Below are 22577 nucleotides of genomic sequence, written 5' to 3'. Positions count from 1 at the left end.
GCACATCTGATGCTACCCCAAATCAACAAACATGGAGATAGAAAATCATTGATCCCTATCTTTCTTAAAATTGCATCTCTTATTGTTAAATTTTAGATAACAATGGTATGCTTTATGCTTAAGACAATTTACTTCAATGTTCCTTTAGCAACCCAATGACAAATTCCAATTATATCTAGTAGCAATCACATTAACTTATAAACATTGATAATAAATGCATATAGAACATAAAATCATATGCATAAGACAAGTCAAGACAAGAGGACACAAGATGTGGCAGATGCCAGGGACACCCCAATGTGGGGAAACCCTTTGATCAAATCTTCTTATTATTTTTCAATAGTTCAGCAGAGAAAGATAGTACAAATATCATAAATACAGGCCCAAAACAGATCTGCCAAATCAACAGTCAAATCAGCAGTCAAGTCAGCCCTAACCAGAAAGTCAACAGCGGTCAAAGCTGCCCCAAAACATCCTCCAAACAGCAGCTCAATTTGGCCTTCAAGGGGAGTCAAAGTCAGCCCAAATTCTTCAGTCAAACCCAAGTAAAGGAGAGAGAAAATATTGCTGCAATTTCAGCAGTCAAACCTGAAGTCAATGCTGGTCAAACTGTCCCAAAATCATCGATTTCTGTGCCAATAAATGTGGCCTAGAGAAATCAAAGTTTTGGCCCAAAACTCAAGGTCAATGTAGGTCAAATCACCCAAAGTCAACTCTGGTCAATGCTTTGAAAACTTTGATCTGTTTCACTTAGAAAAATTCGGACTTCTGCCACGTGCGAAGGGGAGAGAGAGAGAGATCAGTCACATGTGCAAAGATAGAGAGAGATGCCTCCAAGTTTTATGAACCAAGAGAGAGAAGATGATTATGAGATGAGATGATGTCCAAATGAGGAAAAGGTCTCTCTTATTTATACACTTTGTTGAGGATGAAAAGACACATCTATTGGGCTTCATCAACCTACATTTCATTGGAGCCGACCTTGACAATTATTCCATAAGAGAAATAAATTCATAATTCCATTTCTGCTTGTTAGAATGAGATGATCTTTATATCAAAATTGTACCTCTCTGAAAGAGGAATCCAATGCAATAATCGTCTCCATCATATGAGCTGTCCTAAGGTGGAATTTGGCCCTAGTTGCCAATTTTAACACTTATAGACTGATAATATGTCATTGCAAAGCAGCTCTCTAAGAATATCTCAAAACCTAGAATGACAACCTTAAAAGCATATTTATTTAGAAAGTGCTTTGCTTTAGGTGGCCCTATCCTCACCAAAGCCATGAAAAGTCAATACAAGAGGAGCACCCAACATATTTATGAAGATTTATATTGAGAAAGAACAAAAAGGCTCCAAATGGTGAGCATTCTCCCTACTTGAAAAATAATGGATGAAAGAGGAAAGAATCTCCTAGAAAGATACTACCACTATTGCATGAATACCAAAGAAGCAGGGTGCACTAGTTTATGTAAGGCTTTATATTTGCATTACCTTTCTCTGGCTGCTATCCACGACTGTCGGTTGACGCATCACTGTTATCAAGGAAAACCAGGCCACCTGGAATAACCCGCTGGTGGTCCGTAAGGGAGCAGGATTTCACTCCTGCCAGATGCCTCTAGGTCTTGGGCCGTTAACCTGTTTTCTTATGTCCGAGGAAGACGAGCTCTTAGGTAAGCAGAAGCAGTTTTAGGGCATACTCCAGGCCCGAAGGATAACAAGTTATAACAAGGGAATAATACTTTTTAAAAGCATTATAATAAATATAAGGTGCAATTTATTTAAATAGTCGAGCTATATTAATTTTTTTTAAAGTGGGAAAAAATATATAATTGAGGAAAATAAAAGTTAAAGGAATTTATAAAGGTGTTCAAGTTTATCAAATAAAATGGCACTTATTTTAAAGAAGAAGTCCATTTTTGAAGGAAAAAATGAATGGAGCCTAATTCGAAAATGATGAAGGAAGGACAATTTTCCTATAAAAGTGTTTTAATCACACATCACAAGTTAATTACATTAAGAGGGACTATCCAAGGGAAAAAAGTTAATATCGCTATTAGTACAAGCAACGACGAAAATTACATAAATATTAATCTGGCAAATCGACTGTTAATTTTAGATGCCAATGTAGGCGAAACAACAAATCTTTTTGAAAAAAAATATGAAATTAATGATTTACAAATAACAGTAGATCATTATGAGTGCATATCCCAATTTTGTGTTGTTAATATGTATGACATGGAGGTTGACATAATTCTTGGTCAACCTAGTTTAGAGAATTGGGTGCGTCCATGTTAAACATAGAGAATTTGTTTTTGATGTTTTCTTATAAGAGAAGGGTGATCCCATTTTGAGACATGACAATGTAGTCAAAATCGATAATGTCCTCATCAGAAGTCTTTAAAGATATTGCGAAATTAATACCTCAAAGGAATCAAAAGTCAATATTGGAGAAGCAAAAAGCACTGGAGGAGGCCATATCCAATAAAAACGACGAAAATTCTCGTTTAAAAGATCATATCCAGAAACTACTTGCACAAGTCAAAAAGTGTAAAACTAAGAAGAAAAAGTTAGAACAAGAAAAAGAAAGTTTTAACGAGAAGCTCAATGAAAGTTTATCAAAGAAGGAAGAGGAAAATTTACACTAAAAGAAACTTAATAAAAAATTATTAGAACAAATTAAAAAGTTAAAAGATCAAGAGAAGGATAATAATGACAAGATCAACGATTCAGAGAAAGAAGAACTTTTACGTCTAAAAAAACATAACCAAAATCTTCTTAACCAGATTAAAAAACTTAAGACTGATAAGAAATCATTGAAGAATAGATACGAAGAAATTATCGCAAAGGAAGCATGAAAATCTGTAGATGTAGTAGCCCAAGCTGAAGAAACAAACATCGATACCACTAATCTCATAGTTCGGGCAAATCCAAATCCTACTGAAGTAAAGACGTACTCAGAGGTTGCAGTTCAAACGACGAACACCCCAAATGAGGGTTCAGTAGTCAAGTCAACAACAACAATGCCCGAAGGGAATCAGGAAAAGGAAGTTCAAAAAGAAAAAAAATCCTTATCTACATCCGAATCACAAGAGTAGACACTTTAATCAATCTACAAATCTATATCACGCAAAATATAAAAAAACTTATGTTCCGAAGAATATTAAAATGAGCTCAATCCGGTCATACAATAACTATTCACCACACATCTCCAAGGATCAGAAGATTACCCAAAAGATTAATCTAGGATGGTCTGATCCGTTTTCATTACGACAATTTTGTCTATCGCTCAGAACATCATATCGTCTTGTATCAACAAAGATAAAAGCTCAGAAACAAGAAGATATTCCGAACAATAGAAGGGATCCGATCCTTTATCAATAAGCTTTGAGGACAAAGCTTTTGAAGGGGAATGTAATGTTATGAACATAAATTATGTAAAAATAGATATAATTAGATAATAAATAATAATCATAATAATATAAATATAATAATAACAATAAGTAAATTAACTAATGGTTAGTTAGTTAATAATGAAAAGGCATGTCTTAGAGACATGCCTGTTCATGAAAGGTTGTTTACATGGCTATATATACAGGACCCTCATTCTCATTTGTAAGCATCCTACATCAATCCTTTATACAATATACAATTTACAATTACTATCCTATCATGGATGTCTTTGTCTACGAAGTATTCTAATATTTCCACTGCGTATACGACTTTTGGTCGTTACAAACTCCAAGCAATAGATAAGGTTGTCCCAGAAAAGGAGCTCATAATTATTGCCCTTCTAGGAATACCAAAATCTTGGAGTGCCTTTCTATCAAGACTTAACAATTAGAAGGATACTCCAACATTTGTACAAATGTGGAATGCATGTAGTCAAGAAGAAGGCAAAATATCATTGGTAAACAACAAAAAGGAGGAAGAAGAAAACACCTCGAATGCCTATTCTGCTCATCCCAAGAAAAAGGGAACCTTCAAGAAGTTCAAAGGACCAAAGAAGAAAGTGGACTTATCCAAGATTGAATGTTACAACTGTCACAAGATGGGTCACTACAAAAGCCATTGTCTAGAGAATCCAAGAAATAAGAAGAGAGAGGGAACATGTGAATGTTGCTGATGAAGATCCACCTAAGAAGAACAAGACTGAAGAATCAAAAGTCAAGGAATTATACTACTAAGTCCTCTCTCTCCCACATAGCCCTCTTAATCTTTTTATTTCGAATTGTTTTCCTTTATGTTTTGGTTTTCAGAGTTTATAGGTCTAACATGTCTTGTTAGAAAAATTTTCATTTTGATAAGGTTGTAGGTATCCCGAGCATGATTAGTAGAAAAGAGTACATCTCCCCAATTAAGAGGGAGGGCATATTACGCTAGTCATGATACCTTGAAAAAGAAATTGGAGAATGAATGAAAGTACTACAATGTATTGAGGATGTCTTGATGCTGCTGAAGAAATGAAAGAAGAAAAGCTTCCGACTAGTTGCATATGAATAACTTGATATAAGTGGCATCAAGATGATTGAGGACCCCGAAGGTTTGTGTTTACGTATATATGTATATTTGAAGGTTTACTGCTGATTGGGGTTTGTGTTTGAATCAATGTTTTTAAAACCGTTTTGAAAAACCGGTAACCGGTCAAACCGGCCGGTTAGCTAGCTGGCCGGTCCGAACTGGCCAAAAAACCCGGTCAGACCCTTCATTTCTCCGTTTTTGGGCCCTAATCGGTGAAAACCGGCCGGTTTAGGACGGAACCGGCCGGTTCCGTATCAAACCGGCCGGTTCCGTCCTAAACCGGCCGGTTTATGGCATGCCCACCGAATCTTGGAAAAAGGCGTTGGTGGTTTGTGGTTTAGGGGTTTTGGGGGGGAGGTAAAGGTATTTTCCCTCCAAAAATACCCTCTCCAAGCTATAAGAGACCCCTCTCACTCTCATTTGTCTCACACATCTGATTTGGAGTGTTTGTGAGTTTGTTTGTGAGCTTGGAGAGTGTGGAGTTTTTGCTGAAGTAGTCATCTTGGAGTTGGAGTTGGAGCTATTTTGGAGATAGTGTGTAGCTGTCAGTGGAGTTGCCATCTTCAAGAGGAGGCTAAGGGAGCTAGTTTGCATTTCCAGGTAAGGATTTGCACTTGATAATTCCTCATTTGAGTCTGCTGTCCATGAATTTTTTTTAATGTGTTATACTTATAAACTTCTCACTTCTATGATCTATCATGTATGCTATAAACTCTCTAGCTCTATGCTATCAAATTTTGTAGCTTGAGCCTTGCATGTGCATTTGTTTTCCTACATTTATCTTTGGTTTTCCATTTTGCTTAGCTGCAATTTTTTTTTTTAAATGGCAGATTTCTTTGCAAATTGTTATTATTTCAAGCAAACATGGCTCCAAAAGGAAAGGACAGTGCATGGGCTCATTGTGATGTAATTGATGGAAAAATGATATGCAAATTATGCCATAAATCTATTGGAGGTGGGGGTATTCTTAGGTTGAAACAACACTTGGTTGGGATAAGAGGCCAAGTAAAGCCATGTGATGCACCAAATGCACTGTTAGGTCCTATTAGGGCAGAATACATTTCCAAGCTTGAAAATTTTTATGAGGATAAGGCTAGGGAGAAGGCCATCCAAGATGACATTGCAAGGAAGAGGGAATTATTAGAAGCCATGAAAGAGAGTGGGTATGATGATTATGAGATTCAAGACTCCACTTCTATCCCTTCCACCAATGACCCCTTTCACTATGTTCATCCTTCTGTTGGACTTGGCCAACCATCAAAAGGAACAAACATCCAAAGTTATTTCTCATCTTCTGCCAACATTGCCTCTTCTAAATCTAATCCCACTTCCTCCCAGCCAAGTTCTCAACCCACTTTGGATCAACATTGGAAAAGACAATGCAAAGAAACTTCTCACCAATACATTGCTAGATGGTGGTATGATTCAGATATCCCATTTAATGCTGCTCGCTCACCTTATTACCAAGCTATGTGGGACTCTGTTATAGCTGCAGGAAAGGGCTTCAAAGGCCCTCGTATGCATGACTTGAGGGGAGCTCTTTTGCAAAAAGAGATATCTTCCATTGATGAGTATTTGGTTGATTTTAAAGAGTCATGGCTCAAAACAGGTTGTTCCATTATGTCAGATGGATGGTCCGATGGAAAGAACCGCACTATCATTAATTTCCTTGTTTCTTGCCCTCAAGGAACCATGTTTTTGAAATCAGTTGATGCATCTGATAAGGTAAAGGATGCAATCCTTCTATTTGAGCTTTTGGATAACGTTATTCAGGAAGTTGGGGAGCAGCATGTTGTGCAGGTCATCACTGATAATGCCTCAAACTATGTTCTTGCTGGAAAGATGGTTGAGGCCAAATATAAGACCATATTTTGGACTCCATGTGCTGCACATTGCATAGACCTCATGCTTGAGGATATAGGCAAAGTGGAGTGGGTAAAAAACACTGCAGAGCATGCCAAGTGCATTACAAAATACATTTACAACCACTCATGGGTATTGAACCTAATGAGGAAACACACTGGAGGCAAAGAGCTTGTTAGGCCTGCAATTACGAGATTTGCAACTCACTTCCTCACGTTGCAATGTCTCAATGGTCAACATAAAAACTTGCAGAAAATGTTTTCCTCTAAAGAATGGTCTGAATCTCCGTGGGCTCGTAGACCAGATGGAAAAGACACCAAAAAGAAAGTGTTAGACACTTATTTTTGGAAAAGGTCTGTAGAGCTTGTGAAAATTACCGAGTCCCTTGTTAAGGTGCTAAGGTTGGTGGATGGGGAAAGATTGGCCATGGGCTACATTTATGAAGCTATGGATCAGGCAAAGGAGCAGATACGGGCAGCTTACAAGGACAGGTTAGCTAAATATGGCCGTATATGGGAGATCATTGATAACAGATGGAACAATCAACTCCATCGTCCTATACATGCAGCCGGGTATTTTTTGAACCCAAGGTATCACTATAAAAATCGACTAGGAGATCAGCATAATGGGGAGGTCAGAGCTGGATTGATTGATTGCTTGGAGCGCATGGTCCCTAACCATGTAGACCAGTTGCAAATACATAGACAGCTTACTATTTTCAATATGGCAAGTGGTACTTTTGGCAAAAACTTGGCAAAGATGGCAAGAGATGTGGACCAACCAGGTAAGCAATTCCAATTTCCATTTTGTTTTTCATTTCAAGTTAAAATTGTTTACGTTCTTTACAATTCAAATTATAAACTAAGTTACTAATTATTGTCTTTTTCTTTGCAGCACATTGGTGGGAGTCATTTGGTGGCCAGTGTCCTCAATTGCAAAGGTTTGCAATTAGAGTCCTCAGTCAAACTTGCAGTGCTTCAGGTTGTCAGCGCAATTGGTTTGTTTTTGAGCGCATACACACGAAGAAGAGAAACCGTTTGGAACAAAAACGGTTAAATGATCTTGTTTTTGTGCAATACAACCTTTGACTGAGGAGGAACCAAATGATGAGCAAATCACCTGATCTAGATCCCATTGTGTTGGACGACATTGATCCAACATCAGAATGGGTGGAGGAGACTGAAGATCCTTTGTTTGAGGCTGATTTTGATATCGACATGGCTTTAGCGGGGGATGAGGCAGATTATGTGGCGGCATCAGAACCAGGATCAGTAGCGGCATCAAGGAAAGGCAAGGAACCAATGGAAGGCACTAGTCGTGCAGGTCGACAAACTCGTGCTTCCTTTAGGTCCACTTTTATTGTCATTGGTGGCATTGATATTGAGGTTGCAGATCAAGCTGAGGCATCCTCAGACTCTGAACCAGATGATGTCTATGTAGCTCCTGATGATGATCCTGTGTCTAGTAGTGGTGATGGACTTGATGATTGATCATGTGTACACTGTAGACTTGTAGTAGGCCAATGGCCTCATAGCTTGCAACATTGTTTTTGGACTTTATAGGCCACTTAGAGCCTCATTTCTTATGTATTTTGCTATTTTGTCGATGATATGTATTGCACTCGGTGCCATTTTGATATATTCACCTTTGCATGGTATATAAATGAATATTGGCTTGGAATCATGGTTTTACATCTTAAAAATAGTTTTGTTTTATTAAAAATTAATTATTTAATGTATTTTTTAAAACCGGTTCGTTTAGACCAAACCAGTCCCGGTTAGACCGGTTCCGGTCGGTAAACCGGTTCATTAGGTGGACCGGTCCGGTCACCAGTTCCGGTTTCAAAAACATTGGTTTGAATAGGTAAATCTCTCTGTAAAGAAGGATGAACACCCGGGAAGCATGCTTGAACATGGATATATCTAATTTATTAGGGAGAGATGAAGCATCTACTTGCGGATTCTTGGGAGGACATCGGGACGGCCTATGTGTTGATGTCTAGATCCCAAAGAGGGAGGCTGGCATTGGTCTTGGAGCTTTGTCCTTGGATACACACCTAGATGCCTAGGTTGATGGTTAGTTAGTAAGCTTGATGGTAGCTAGATTGGGTGAAAGCTTTAGTGCATCTTAGTGCCACCCGTATAGATTACCTTGGTCAGGTATCTAGTCCACAACACTAAGTGTGCTAGAACTCTTCTTATTTCATTTTGGATAGATTACCTTAGTCAGGTATCTAGTCTGCAACACTAAGTGTGCTAGAACTCTTCGTAGCTCATTTTGGAGATCTTCCATGTACCTCTGTATATTTGTAATTATGAATACCTCCCTAGTTAAGAGGGAGTGTTGAAGAATGTAAATAGTGTTAGTCTTCATAATTGTACTTGAGTCATAATGAAATGTATTTATCAAAAGAAAGAAAAATAAATTTTATTGTTAAATAAATTGACTTATTAAAGCATCGGTTTCATGCTTGGGTCAATTGTTTTTAGGTCAAAGCCTCCATTGAAGGCTTCTAGGGTTTATGTCAATTGTCCTTGGCCATGTTATATTGTAAAGAACCCTTCTTGGGATTTATTTTTCAAGAAAGAAAATTTATTTTATCGTGAAACAGGTCAATTAGGCCTCCTCCACCAAGTCGGCCTCAAATTGGACAAGTCGGCCTAAATTGGGTTGCATAATCACTATATAAAGGAAACAATTCGACCTCTTTTGTCACTCACTCACAACAAGCTTGATTTGTAGTTTCTAGGCTAAGGAAAAGTGCGAATTTCATGAGAAGAAGAGGAAAACATATAGTGAAGGAGAATGAGGTCTCTCACAAGAATAAGAAGTCGAAATTATCTCTCTTTCTCTCACACGTGTGACGCTGTTGGAGGGGCCAAAATTTTGTAGTTGCTAGGAACGCCGAAATTCTAAAGCTGCTGGTGAAACTGGGGCCGAAATTTCTGGATTGATGCTAGGCTGTAGCTGTTGGACAAGAAGAGACTATTGAAGGTTGCAATATCTCATTGGAAGGATGACTTGGTGGAGGAGGAAGGTCTGTTGGTCTAGGGTCTTGGTCTATCTCATTTGAATTATTGAAGGAAGAGTTCTTGATTGGGTTTTCCCTTATATAGGGGTTTTTCCCTGGCTGTGTGCCTACATTAGGTGTCCTTGATGTTCGTGTTTTGGTTTTGGTAATTGCTTGATGAACTAAAATAAAAGAAGAATATAAGAAAGATAATAATAATTCAACGAGATCATAAGTAATTATCAACGACAAAAAATCTTTCTGCCTTTTCGATTTTCTAACAATTCGAGCCTCAGACTATTTGAGCCATTGAACCTCATAATACCAATTCCATACGAATTTCATAATTGTGTGAAGAAGACTCAGACCATTGCCATGCGAAGAAAACTCAAAGCAATTATGCTATGAATTGCCCAATCGTTGTTCTTGGCAAATGACATTAGGTGTCTATTATAGTTGATTTAAAGATCCAAAAGGACACGACGATTTTGGGGGCCAACTTATAGAATTTTGAATGTTATCCCTCTAATAAATTTGAAGCCAACTTTTACCTTAATTAATTCCTTCTTATTTATGTATGTCCACTTATAATAAAATTTCATTTACTTAATTAAGTATCCTTCATACTATTACCTTTACAACATAAATATAAGAAGGAGGGCTAGGGGAATTCTTCCCTAGCTTCCAATTTTAACACTCCCTCGCGGTTAGGGAGGAATTTCCATATTCATTACTAGTCCCGTCTCGGATGACATCATAACTGCATCAAGTTGAATCTCAAGTGAATATATCTCAATCATAATAAAGACAGATAGTTGTATCATCAATACATTTCATCTCAAAAAAGAAGAAGAATGCACAATCTCAAACCCTACTAATCTTCAGGTCAAATCTCATGACCTCCATCTCATTATATCAAAAAACTATCCATCTCATCACATCTTGTCCTTTGAACATCAACTGAACAATCTCGATTTAAAGAAGAAGAATCATCATAGGGGAATCCATCTCAACCCATATGATCATCATAGGGGAATCCATCTCAACCCATATGATCATCATAGGGGAGCATCCAACTTCCACCCTATATCCAATAATCAATACGGTCATCTAAAATAGAATTATCATTGTCATTAAGTCATATCTCATTTCAGCACATCTCACTCATCTCCATCCGTTGAGCAATCTCGAACCTTAAGAAGAATGTGACATCATACGGGAGCTCAGCTCAACTCACAACAACATCAAAGAGCTTAGCTCAATCCAAAACAACATCAGGGAGCCCTGCTCAACCTGGAACCACATTGGGGAGCTAAAGCTACCACCCGGAATCATCATCATCAGGAAGCCACTGTTACCACTTGGAATCATTGTCATCGGGGAGCCATTGCCACCACCCAGAATCTACAAACAATAGGAGGGATGCCACTTAGCTTATGAGGTAAGCATCACTCCTATCCTACTGCCTAGCGATAATAGGAGGGATACTACTTACCATGAATGGTAAGGATTGTGCCCATCCTATTATTTGCTGATCTTCCCACCATGACCCTAAAAAGTTAAGTGGTAGAACACCTGCATCATAATCTGAGCTTGGGTGAGATACCCAATTTACAAAGGTAAGGATCACACACCCCCAAGCCTCCTCAACCCGTTGGCCAGATGGGGAGGGACAATCCCAACAAGCTCAACTTGTGGGTATGATGCCAACTGGGGTATACTCTGCTAGACCAAGATAGGGGGAGATACCCAACTTGTCAAAATGGACAAGGATCACGCACACCCTATGGGTGACAATAGGGGAGATACCCGACCTACTACAAGAGTAGGGATCATGCACACTTATTGTCTAGAGTTCCCTCAACCCTAGAAGCTTCGGCTCAATTTCTCACCCTGGGAGCTCAGACAGTGGGGAAGAGCTTGCTTAGTGTCCTTGATCAGCCCGAACCCTTGCCCAGGAGGGTCACATCTGTCAATCCATTTTGTTTTCTGAAAATGAAAATCATATCAAAGTGCTCGTATCTGGTACTGGCTCAAACAACTTACTGAAGAGTTCATTCACATTGCCTCATACATTACCGAGAGCATCAATTCTTTTTTTCCTGTTCAAATAGGACATCAAGTGTTAGAGAAAAATATATAACATAAAGATAAAGAATACCATATTCATCTTTTCTCCCTCTCACGCAGGGAGACAGTAAGCACAAGCTTAAGCTTGTTTCATATATAAACATCATCTTAATTCATGAAGATGTCTCTATCCCAGCTATATATGATCAGGCTTCGTCTAGCTTAGAGTGCATACAAGAATCCATCTAACTGATTTCTTATCACGGGATCCGCCATGTCTAGCAATAATAATCCATCAATATGTCACAAAAGAACTTCTATATGAGAGGTGGAACTTGATACAATGTAGGGTAAACCAATTCTGTCAACAAAGAATTGTTAGCTCATAAAATTAGTTAACAAAGACAACATCAAATGATCATCAGACCGAGTCCAGAAGACTTGTTTTAATCTCCAATCAAAAGTCTTCTATTCATTGACTGCAAATAATAATAGATGCTGGGATCTCATCAAGGGTTTCTCCCTCTGAATGGGAAGCCTCTTTAATCATCATCAAACAAGACATCAACTTGTCTATCATATTACTGTCATATATCAAATGTCAGATCACGGAGTCAAACTACATCAAACTTTCATATATATAACAAGTCATCATTAGCTGTTTCACTGTCACATATGAACATGTCATCAAACATTCATTAAAAGTTAATGTCATACAATATCAAATAATTATATAATCATTAAAGTCTAACACCATCAGGGCATTCATTTTGTCCTATTGTCAAATTTACTATGTTGATAAGTCATCATAGCAATTACAACTTATCATAGCCTTATCAAGATCAACAAGAAGATAGTTAGTAAATCCTGATTATCAATATTATAACTACACGGATGCCATCAGGGTTACCAAGCATTGACAACAATATCAAGTTACCATATATTAAAGTCAATGTTTCTAGCTATCATTTATCTTAGACAACAATCAGGATATCCATCAATGTTGCATGGAATGTATTGTTTGGTCAGATGCTTGTCAAAGAGATCATATTAACTGTTACTATAAAATGTACTAGTATACCACATGTATTACTCACTTACATATGAATGAGACTGGCATGCATGAATCAAGTTACTAATGAGGGTGATATTCTTGTCATACCTCAGGGTTTATCTTGCCATCCAACATTGCAGCTAAATCAAAACACAGAAACAATATATTATACATACCTTGTAACATTCAAATACCTTTAGCAATTTGGAGTACTTGTTTGCCATTGGCAGCTGTAACACATGCATACTATAGCTGCTTTGTCAACTTGCATATCTGCTTTAGCTTCCTTTTTCCTGCACCAACTTCTTCCAGTACTCCCTGTACTATCTCTCTTTTCCTGCACCACTTAGTATCTAGATGATCCCTAAGAAGGATCTGCTTATCGCCACTTCATTAGGAAGTTATAAGTATTAAATACTCAAATATGCATGAAGACTAAGCAATAATCAAAACAGTAAATTTAAAACAGGAGCAGCGTCATAAAGAACTAACTCTAGAAGGTTATTATCCTTAAGGAGGGTTGAAGGAAGATATGAACTCCCTCTTGATCCTGTCACCAAGGGTTTATAAAAGAAATGCAACCATTCACAGAATCATTGTTCCAAGTCCTTTCTTAATCATGAGGTGCCACAGGTCATCAACAAACATCAACAAAGGAGGAGATGCCTCAACTATCAACAACCAATCCAAAGATACTGTCTCCTGGAGTGAATCTAGAATTATACTAATATTGGCACAAGTGCCTGTATTTATCAAGGTAGGGTTTCAAGACTTCAGGCCTTCAACATTTCCAAGCCATACTTTAGGGTTTCTTCTACACCCTAATCTTATGTTATCCACCAAACCCTAACAAGGGTGCCTAGGGTTTCCTTCAAATCCTAGCATTCTTTTAGGTTTCTGCCATCTTTGTTTGCTTCCATTAAAAGTGTCTTCATAGGGATAATCTTAATGGCTTTTCTTCAGCCCAACTCTGATACCATGTTAATTTTTCTTAGTGCTGATTGTTCTTTGCTTTAGATAACTGCATTTCATCATTTATACATCAAATTCACCCACAACATTATAACATTATTACAACATACGCAATTGTGTAGAAAAACAACATCATTAGTAATGCAACGGAACATTAGACGAAAAGCATGCATACAAAGAGACACCATGGAAAAACCCCACAAAGGGGAAAACCCAGAATTATTCTTCTTATTTTATTAGATTTCATCAATTGTTCAACTGTGATACAAAGTACAATAATATAAGACATTATCCCTCACATCAGGCTACTTGAGGCCTAAGCATATCTTGTTCACTACTTCGTTTGTGAACAAGATTCGAATACTAATAAGATCATCAACAACATGAAGTAGTTACTGCAAAATCACTATCATTGTTGAAATATATGATGTTCACACCACTGCTACATATATGGTGACATACTGCTCTCAGTCAAGGCTACACAAAACATATCGTTGGAGTAAGAAGATTCTTAATGCACACCATTGTGACTGTACATACAATATTATGATGCCAAAAACATGCTGCTCTATAATACAAAACATGTACTGTTCTATAATGCCAAACAAATACTGCATATGATGTCATATATATAATGCAAATGAACCATTCATACAGTGTCAAATACACATACTGTGTATCAAAGGAATGCGCTGTGCATACATACAGTAGAATAATATAGATCGATGTCATATACAGTGAGACCATGAGACTGTGCGATGCCCATGTGCCGAGAGACCATACCATATGCTGTGCGATGCCGTAAGACCATATGATGCCAAATACAAAGAGACATATGATTGTGTATATAATTTGAAACCAATAGCCATACACTGTAGAATATAATAATTTGAAACCAATAGCCATACACACTGTAGAATATAATTGATGCCAACACACTGTAGAAAGCCAATAGCCAAACATAATTGTGATGCCAACATATAATGCAATTGTGATGCCAAGTGCTAAAGAACGAATAACAGAGATACCAATACCAAAGAGAGATCATAACAGAGATACCATATGCAAATTTCAGAACCATAGTGCGAGCTTCAGAACAAAGAAACCATAGTGCGAGAACCAGAGATGCCAAGTTACAATGGAAAGTGAGAGCCGTAGATGCCATGATACTGTGGAATGCAAGATCATAAATAATTCAAATAGCTTGCCAGATCAGAGCGAAAACATAACATACAAGGATGTTGATATAAGACTTGTAGCCGAATGCTTCAGGCTTTGATCCTTGCTAAGAAAACCAAGAGAATGTTGAAAAATGTAACTAGGTTCAGTCTTCATAATTACATGGGTAATTATGATTTTATGTATTTGATGTAAAGAAGAAAAATAAAATTTTTATTGTAATTCTTGAATCATGGGTTTCATGATCAAGGAATTTTAGTTTTAGCTAAGGCTCCCATTGTGAGCCTTTAGGATTAGTCATCATGTCATAAAAGTCAATTGAGTCTATGTCATGTATGGAAGATCCTTATTGGGCATGTTACATATGTATACGAGTCATTAAAAGACCCTCCAAGACCAAGCTCAAGCTACTCCTTCAAGTCGGCGTAAAGATATCTCTAGAAAGGCATGTCGGCCTTATCACTAGGAGAAGTCGACTTATTTGATGGGAAAATCACTATATATAGGGCAGCTCAACCTCTTCAATTGTAGACAGATTTTCGGTCAAGTATAAAAAGGCAAGAAATAAGTGTGAAGTTCACAAGGAAAAAAGCCTACAGCCAATCGAAGGAAGGAGGATCATCACCAAGGTTATTTCAGATCTGCTTTTGGGCTAACACCTCCACACGTGCAAGAATCTAGTATAGTCTGCTGCAAAGGAGGGCCGAGGCTAGTAAGGTCACTCTAGAAGCTGAATCAAGGGAGAAGCCATCACATTCATCAAGCCGAAGTGTAGAAGAAAGTCTCCCCATCCAAGCAAAGTGGTAACAATGTGCAAAAGTAGGTCAACATTCATCACACGTGCTGCAAATAGGGTTTCTGAAGAGGTAGAGGGTTGTAGGTTTGATTCAAGAAGCTGAGATCTGAAGGATAGCCGAGAAGGAAGGAGAAGCAAGCAGTTTAACCATCGTTGACTCAAGAAAGAAGACGTTAAACTAAGAGGTCTTGTGACTTGGTCTTGGAGAGGTTAAATAGGTCAAGGGTCTTGGTCTTCATATTTGTCAATTGAAGTGTCTATAAGAAGAAGAATTTGTTTGGGTTTTCCTCTCAAGTTGGCGAGGTTTTGGCCCTGGCTCACTGCTTATATTCCGTGTCTCTTATATCTTTATTATTTATGCTTTGGTAGTTGTTTGATGAAGAAGAATACTATAATAATCTAACTCAAGAGAAGATCCTAATCTAAATAAGTAAAAGCATTCACAAGCAATTATCATTACAAGAGAAATCAACTAATCTTCATGGCCTAGATTTCTCAACATGGTTTCAGAGCTAAGGTGACAAAATCATGGAAAGAGCATCTCATCAAGGGACACTCAAGCATTCAAGGACCAAATCTTGAGGAAGGCATCAAAGCGGATCTAGAAGATCATCTTGAAGTCAAGATCTACAAAGAAGTGTCAAAACCCTAGATCAAAGAAGAAGTATTCACCAAAAGAAGTTCTGGGATCCTCACTCAAGTGATCATCAAAGAAAAAGACCACAAAGACCCTACTCAAGTTGAAGGGACTTACAAATCAAAGTTTCTTGAAGACTATTCATCCTAAAGAAGCAAGATCAAGGACGTTGTCATCATCTTCAAAAATTCTAAGGCAATTTACTCTCGTTGAAGCAAGGACCTTACCATTGAAGAATATCATCCAAGAAGCATCAAGACATTAAGAAGTCATCATTATCAACATAGGATCTAAAGTGATCTCCCTCTTTGTGGGGACAAGGATCATTCTTGAAGAGAACTATCTTCATTAAGGAGAAGTTTTCTATTAACTATATCATCATCAAATTCAAGGAGGCAACAAGTGAAAGAAGCATCTTCACAAGTAAGTATATTTATGTCTAATCCGTCAAAATGTCTTTTTGCAAGGAAAGAAACAAATTGGTAGGGGATTCAAACTATCTTGCATGGAAGAAGAGGACATATATGAATCTCGTTGAAAATGAGGTTATGGATCATGTCAAAGGATCTATCACCAAACCATCGAAAGAAGATGCTCAAGAACTTGCAAAGTTTATGAAAGGGGAAGTGAGGGCTCAAAGGATTCTCATAGAATCCATCAAGAATCCCTTCATTCCATATGTATCTAAACTCGACACCTCAAAAGAAATATATGACAAATTGATAGAGTTGTTTTCTGTAAGCACTGCAGGAGAAGATATCTCTCTAAGGCAAGAACTCTACAAGCTAAGGATATCAAAAGAAGAAGGAATAGCCTCATACTTTATGAGGATATCTGAAATAAGGGATCAACTTCAAGATTTGGGTGAAATAATGTCTGACAAGGAGATGACCATTGTAGTACTAAATGCACTATCAGAGGAGTGGGGCAGCTTTACTTCAAGTATTTATGGGAAGAAGGAAGCTACTCCATTCCAGGATCTATGGTCTCTATGCAAAATTGAAGAAACCAGACTGAAGACAAACACTGATGTGGGATCAAATGAGAAAAATCGAGCATATGCTGCTATGCCAAAGAGAAGAGGAAAGTCTAGTAAAATTTGGTCCTTAGAAAAAAAGAAGAAGAACATGGCTAAAATTCAATGCTATGGATGTCAGGAATATGGGCATTACAAAAGAAATTGTCCGAAGCTCAAGAAGGACAATAACAAAAGAGGTAGAGAAGAAGCCCATATTACCGAAGAAGTGGAGGAAGCTGAAAAGAAGAAGTCCAAGAAAGAGGAAGTAAAAGATCTCTACTGTGATTGAGATAGTCTTCCTCACCTAGTTCTTTTCAAGTTCCTGTTTTCAAGTTTTCTGTTGTAAGATATGGCTATCATGAATCACTAAGGAAAATGATAGGATGCATCATGGCATCATAGAAGCATTAAAAGCAAGAGCTCATGATCATAGAAAAATAGCTGAAATAGAAGTCTATGAAAGGATATAGCTCTTGGTAATTTCATTAGAAGCATAAGTGGCACTTATGGGAAAAAGAAGAAAAAGGTCATCTAGCACAAAACTCATCATACATCAATCAAAAGGAAACATTTGCTAGATGAGGATACTCAAGATCCTCTATTGGAATCTTCATCGGAAGGTTCATAAATCAAAAGGAAGCAAGGGTTTCATCAAGGATTCCATCTAGTGGGAATTCATGGGATGATGGTATGATGACAAAAGAGGTGAAGCAGATCAAGGGATTGCAGTTCTTTCAATCAAGGAAGCTACTGAAGGAAGTCTGGATGACCTAAAAGAAAAATGAGGTATGTATGCTTGTATTCGATATTGTAAAGTCATGTTATATGGTTGCAGGTAGCATGATAAATGCTCTATCTCGAGAGCATGATCAAAAGAAAGGATCTCCTCCTTAAAGGATGCAGCAAGGCTTGGGCCACATACTAACTAGATGAAATCAACATAATATGTCCTCATATGAAATATGAGATGGTTGACAGAGATTGGAGGAACTCTGATTAAAAGTTCCTGGGAAGAAAATGTGTGAAGAAAGAAGGAAAGAGATCATGCAATATGCAACCATGAAGAAGGCAATCAACATCCTAGAACTATAGGATTTGACTAGGATATCTCCATGAAAGATATGAAGACTTTGATGAAGTCTGAAAAAGAAAGAGACCCTTGACAATATATATCTTTTGTATTATTTCTGAAAACTCACAAATTTATATTTACAATTCTTCTTTTTTTATGTTTGCCTCTCAGCTGAGCTCCTGGGAACACTGTTATTCACTATTTCAATACTCTAAAGGGAAAAGGAAAGACAAATGGTTAATGGTTGAACTATACATTTCCTGGCCCATAGAAATTGGGCTTTGATGTTTTGGTGCGGGTCTTGTTATGAATATTATTTTGATGATATTGTGCCACTTCAGCTCAATTTTTAGCATCTGAAATACTGTGTGCCTGTCAAGGCAGAGATTTTGCTTATAATGCACATTAGTGTAAAAGAAGATGTGAAAGTTTTGTTGAGCTATTTTTGTACAATTCAACTGAACTGTTGGCTGCCTTGAGAACAGATTCAAGTGGGTCATTTAATTGACTGTAATTGTTTTTATTTGGCTTTCATGTTCTTAGGTTTTTCCGTTGGCTTCTTTATTTTTGGAGTGCATTGTGAGATGTTAGATTTCCTTCATGGTTGTCTGAAGTCTAATAGACATCTGTGATAGTAGGTACTTTTGATTATTTGATTCTTGCTATTCTGTTTCTTGCTCATAATGGATCACTCACATTTTTACTTTGGGAATTGCAGGGTGTACCAGATCGAGTCAGCGATGAAGTATTTGTAGCAATGTCAAAAGCTTTAAATTTTATCAATCCCGAGGAGCTTTCAATGCAATGCATTTTGATAGCCTTGAACCGTTTCCTTCAGGTCCATTAATATAACTGTAGTCTCTTTTAGTGTTTATTTCATTTTAAGGATTTGGTCTTAGGATAGTCATAAGTTCTTGTAAGATGTTTTGTAGATTTTTATATATTGCAACAAGGAGGTTAATCTCAATTCAATACAAATTGCATTTGCAACAAGAGCAAGAAAACCAATTACATGTCTTCTTTTTTGCTCAGCAGTGATTCTCTCTTCCAGATCAAATAACACATTGGAAGTGAAGAATAATAACCATTATAGATGTTTTGAATTATGTTAAAAATGTGAAGGTTCCATATAGAAGTATTGAACAATATCTTACAACAAACAGGATAATCTGCTTAAACATATAGAATTCTCAGAGCATATGTGACTGAAAAAATTATTGATGTGTTAAGAAAGCTAGCCAAGTTAGGAGTGTTTAAGAGAAGTTACTGTGCAGTGTAATATATATTCTAGGCCTTTGCATATTTGAAACAGGAAAAACATGGATCAAAGATGGCTTTTCTAGATGGAAATCCGCCTGAGAGGTTATGCAAACCAATTGTTGATCATGTCCAATCCTTAGGTGGTCAGCTTCAGTTAAATTCTCGACTACAAAAGATTGAGCTTAATAATGATGGCACGGTGAAACACTTTCTTCTGGCTAATGGAGACATTGTTGAAGGAGATGTTTATGTATCAGCAATGCCTGGTAAGAGTGATAACTTGAGAATAGTATAGAGGATGTGTGTTTTCCTTGCATTACGTATCTTAGTTGGTGAGGACACTTTCTGAACCTTTTTTTGGCTTGGAAAATTTGTTTTTGTGTATGAAATAGTTGACATCTTAAAGCTTGTTTTACCCCAAGAGTGGAAAGAGGTTTCCTACTTTAAGAAACTGGAAAAGTTAGTAGGAGTTCCTGTAATCAACGTCCACATTTGGTAAGTTACGAATCCATTATTGCATAACACATGCATTTATTTTATGATTAATGCAGATAGCCAATCCTCGGATGTAATGGTGCATGCTTGATGAAAGCATTCATTCAGGATTTGGTTAGTTTTCTTTATTATCAGCTTTCTCATTTTCTTGATACTTTTGTCTTTTGTTTACAGGTTTGATAGAAAACTGAAAAACACATATGATCATTTATTGTTTAGCAGGTATTCACAGATAGTATCCTTTCACTTAGGTGGTGTTGAAAAGCTTTATAGGGTTGAACTTTGTTTTCTAATAAAGTATGTTAAAATGTCAAAAGGAATTGATATGACTCCATTGAATTGTAAGTAATCATCTCATATTTCTAGGATTATTTGCATGATTCTAATGTTTGGAGGTCTCTGTTTTGATGAAAATTAGATTTTAGATCTTAAAGCTGAAATGGAGGAACAGACATAAATAAAGGAAGCAAATATTCATTGTAATATAGCAAACCAATAATCTAAATTATTATTAAGTCAAAGTACCTTATTTGTTACGACCTCAAGTTTCGTTCTCAGCTGAGACATGCATAATCAATGCATACAACAGGCATTATGCTACAGTCTACTGCATTTATTGGTATATTTTCACTGGTTTCTTGCATCTCAAAAGTTGACACCTTTCCTTGTATTTTCAATCTATGTATTGCCAACTCTTGTGCCTGGTAGCTGTGCTTTGCAGTGTCATTATAAGCACTTGTGTATATTTCTCATATAAGATACATATTCTGTTCTGATACACATGAAGTTTAATAGGATTTATTGATTCAGAAGTTCCAATTCTTTTATCTCCTTGTGTATGATCACTTGCAAGTATCATTTTACATCAAGATAGAAATGACAGCCATAATTTTAGTATTCAGATGTATTTATGGGAGCTTGTAATCTCACTAATAGAAATTTATCCTTTTTTTTTGGCAGAAGTCCTATTCTTAGTGTGTATGCAGATATGTCTGTTACTTGCAAGGTATGCAGTACGCATGTGTAAATCCATATCCTTGGAATCAGTTAATAGAAAGGACGTTTTAGGAAACTTGAAATTAACATTTTCAATTACTTTCAAGTTTCCACCACTATGCTGAAGTGCTTGATTTTGGGATATAGAAGTGTTTTACAATTGGCATAAAGAGTGTCCAAATGTACCCAAATGTACCCAAATGTTGCTGAATACTAAATACATCTGAATACCACTAAAATGCTCGAGACATGCGGTACATAGCTTTTCCATATTGACATTGAAAGCAGTGTGTTGTACAATCCTGTTTTATAACTGCACATTTAAATGCATTACATTCTAGTCTATTTTGAGCATTAATTAATAAAGTAAGATGTATGCTGAATGCCTAAGATTATCTGATATCTTCTTTACTCCACAGATGCAATTTTCACATTTTTTAAGCATGTAACAGCATTTATTAGTGTCTGACAAATGACCATAAAACTAGGCCAATAGGATTGAAGAGTACAACTAGTATAGATACAATGTGGGAGTGCCAGTGCAACTCCTAGAAAATGCCAAAAATGATAACAAAGAAACATACATGAGTATAACATTAGAACATATGCATAAAATTGTGACAAATGTACGATGATATAAAACACTACGTGAGTTTGTCCAAGACTAGAAAGGTGGGAAGCCCAACCCAAGAACTTGGAGAGAGAGAATGGAAAAAAGTGCATTAAACATACACCATTCAACCAAGAATCACTTCATCAATCCACAAGATAGTCTCTCCGTGCAATAAATACACTTCCCATCACAATTCACACTCTAATTAGCCATTGCTTCCAATAGAACAAGAGAAATCACTAATGTGCAGTCTCTCAAGAGAAGAGAAATGAGTATGTGTGAACATGATCCAAAAGAAACAGACTTCCCTTTATTTATGTGAGGGAAACCAATTCACTTTTCTGTAATTTACAATGAAAATCCCTAAAAATTTGCTTAAAGCACTCGACAAGTCTAATAGGTGATAAGGAAACCTAATGATAGCTTTACAAATAGATAATCATAATGAAATGTCATAAATCCTTCGCAGATGTGGGAGGAAAGGCTCTCCAACTTGAAGTCATCCTCCATAAGTGGACATCTCCATCAAACAAGTGACAAAGTGGGTCCAAGAGTTCTCCTTACTCCAAGTGACATCATTGAAATCCACAGGTGCATCTCCACGTAACACCTCCTCATCCAAGACGTCATCATCAAGAAGGCTTGCTGTTAAATTTTTATTAGGTCTATTTTGTTCTTTGTTTGATAATTGCATTTCTTCTTTTACATAATAAATTCACCCTAAAGCATCCTTATTCAGATTTACATCATTATTCAACAACATATGCAACTATATAGAAAGAACAATGTCATCATCAATGTAAAGACACATAAAAGAACAATAGAAGAAAAACATTCACGCATAGAGACACTAGGATTGGTCGGAGACTAGGGCAAAACCCACTATAGGGAAAGCCCTTTCAAATTCTTCTTCTTATTAGATTGTCATTAAATGATTCAACAAAAGAGAGTACAATGATCCATATCTTCAACCATAATCCTATCCAGCAAAATCAACAACACAATATTCATGAGATGAACC

General features: G+C 37.0%; 1 protein-coding gene across 11 annotated transcripts in view; it reads left to right on the top strand.

Annotated features, from left to right (window-relative positions):
• LOC149168301 (15-cis-phytoene desaturase, chloroplastic/chromoplastic-like) overlaps positions 1 to 22577 on the top strand; it is a 300807-nt gene that overhangs the window by 152387 nt on the left and 125843 nt on the right. For 4 of the 11 annotated variants that reach the window (XR_016259746.1, XM_089428224.1, XM_089428226.1 and 1 more), the window contains exons 7-11: positions 18911 to 19030; positions 19505 to 19718; positions 19845 to 19947; positions 20122 to 20169; positions 20908 to 20953. Coding sequence is in view for 10 of the 11 variants with exons in the window: in XM_089428224.1 (XP_089284350.1) it covers positions 18911 to 19030; positions 19505 to 19718; positions 19845 to 19947; positions 20122 to 20169; positions 20908 to 20953 (531 nt within the window). In the remaining variant the exon portion in view is untranslated. Of the gene's footprint in view, positions 1 to 18910; positions 19031 to 19504; positions 19719 to 19844; positions 19948 to 20121; positions 20170 to 20907; positions 20954 to 22025; positions 22148 to 22577 lie in introns of all 11 variants that reach the window. The other 7 variants (XM_089428228.1, XM_089428231.1, XM_089428232.1 and 4 more) reach the window with 4 other exon arrangements.

This window comes from Pinus tabuliformis, chromosome 4_2 (assembly GCF_031772625.1).
Source record: "Pinus tabuliformis cultivar Carrire ecotype Pingquan chromosome 4_2, CPIR1, whole genome shotgun sequence".
Classification (NCBI taxonomy): domain Eukaryota; kingdom Viridiplantae; phylum Streptophyta; class Pinopsida; order Pinales; family Pinaceae; genus Pinus; species Pinus tabuliformis.
The sequence above is the reverse complement of the archived record's forward strand: the minus strand, read 5'-3'. Positions and strand labels throughout refer to the sequence as shown.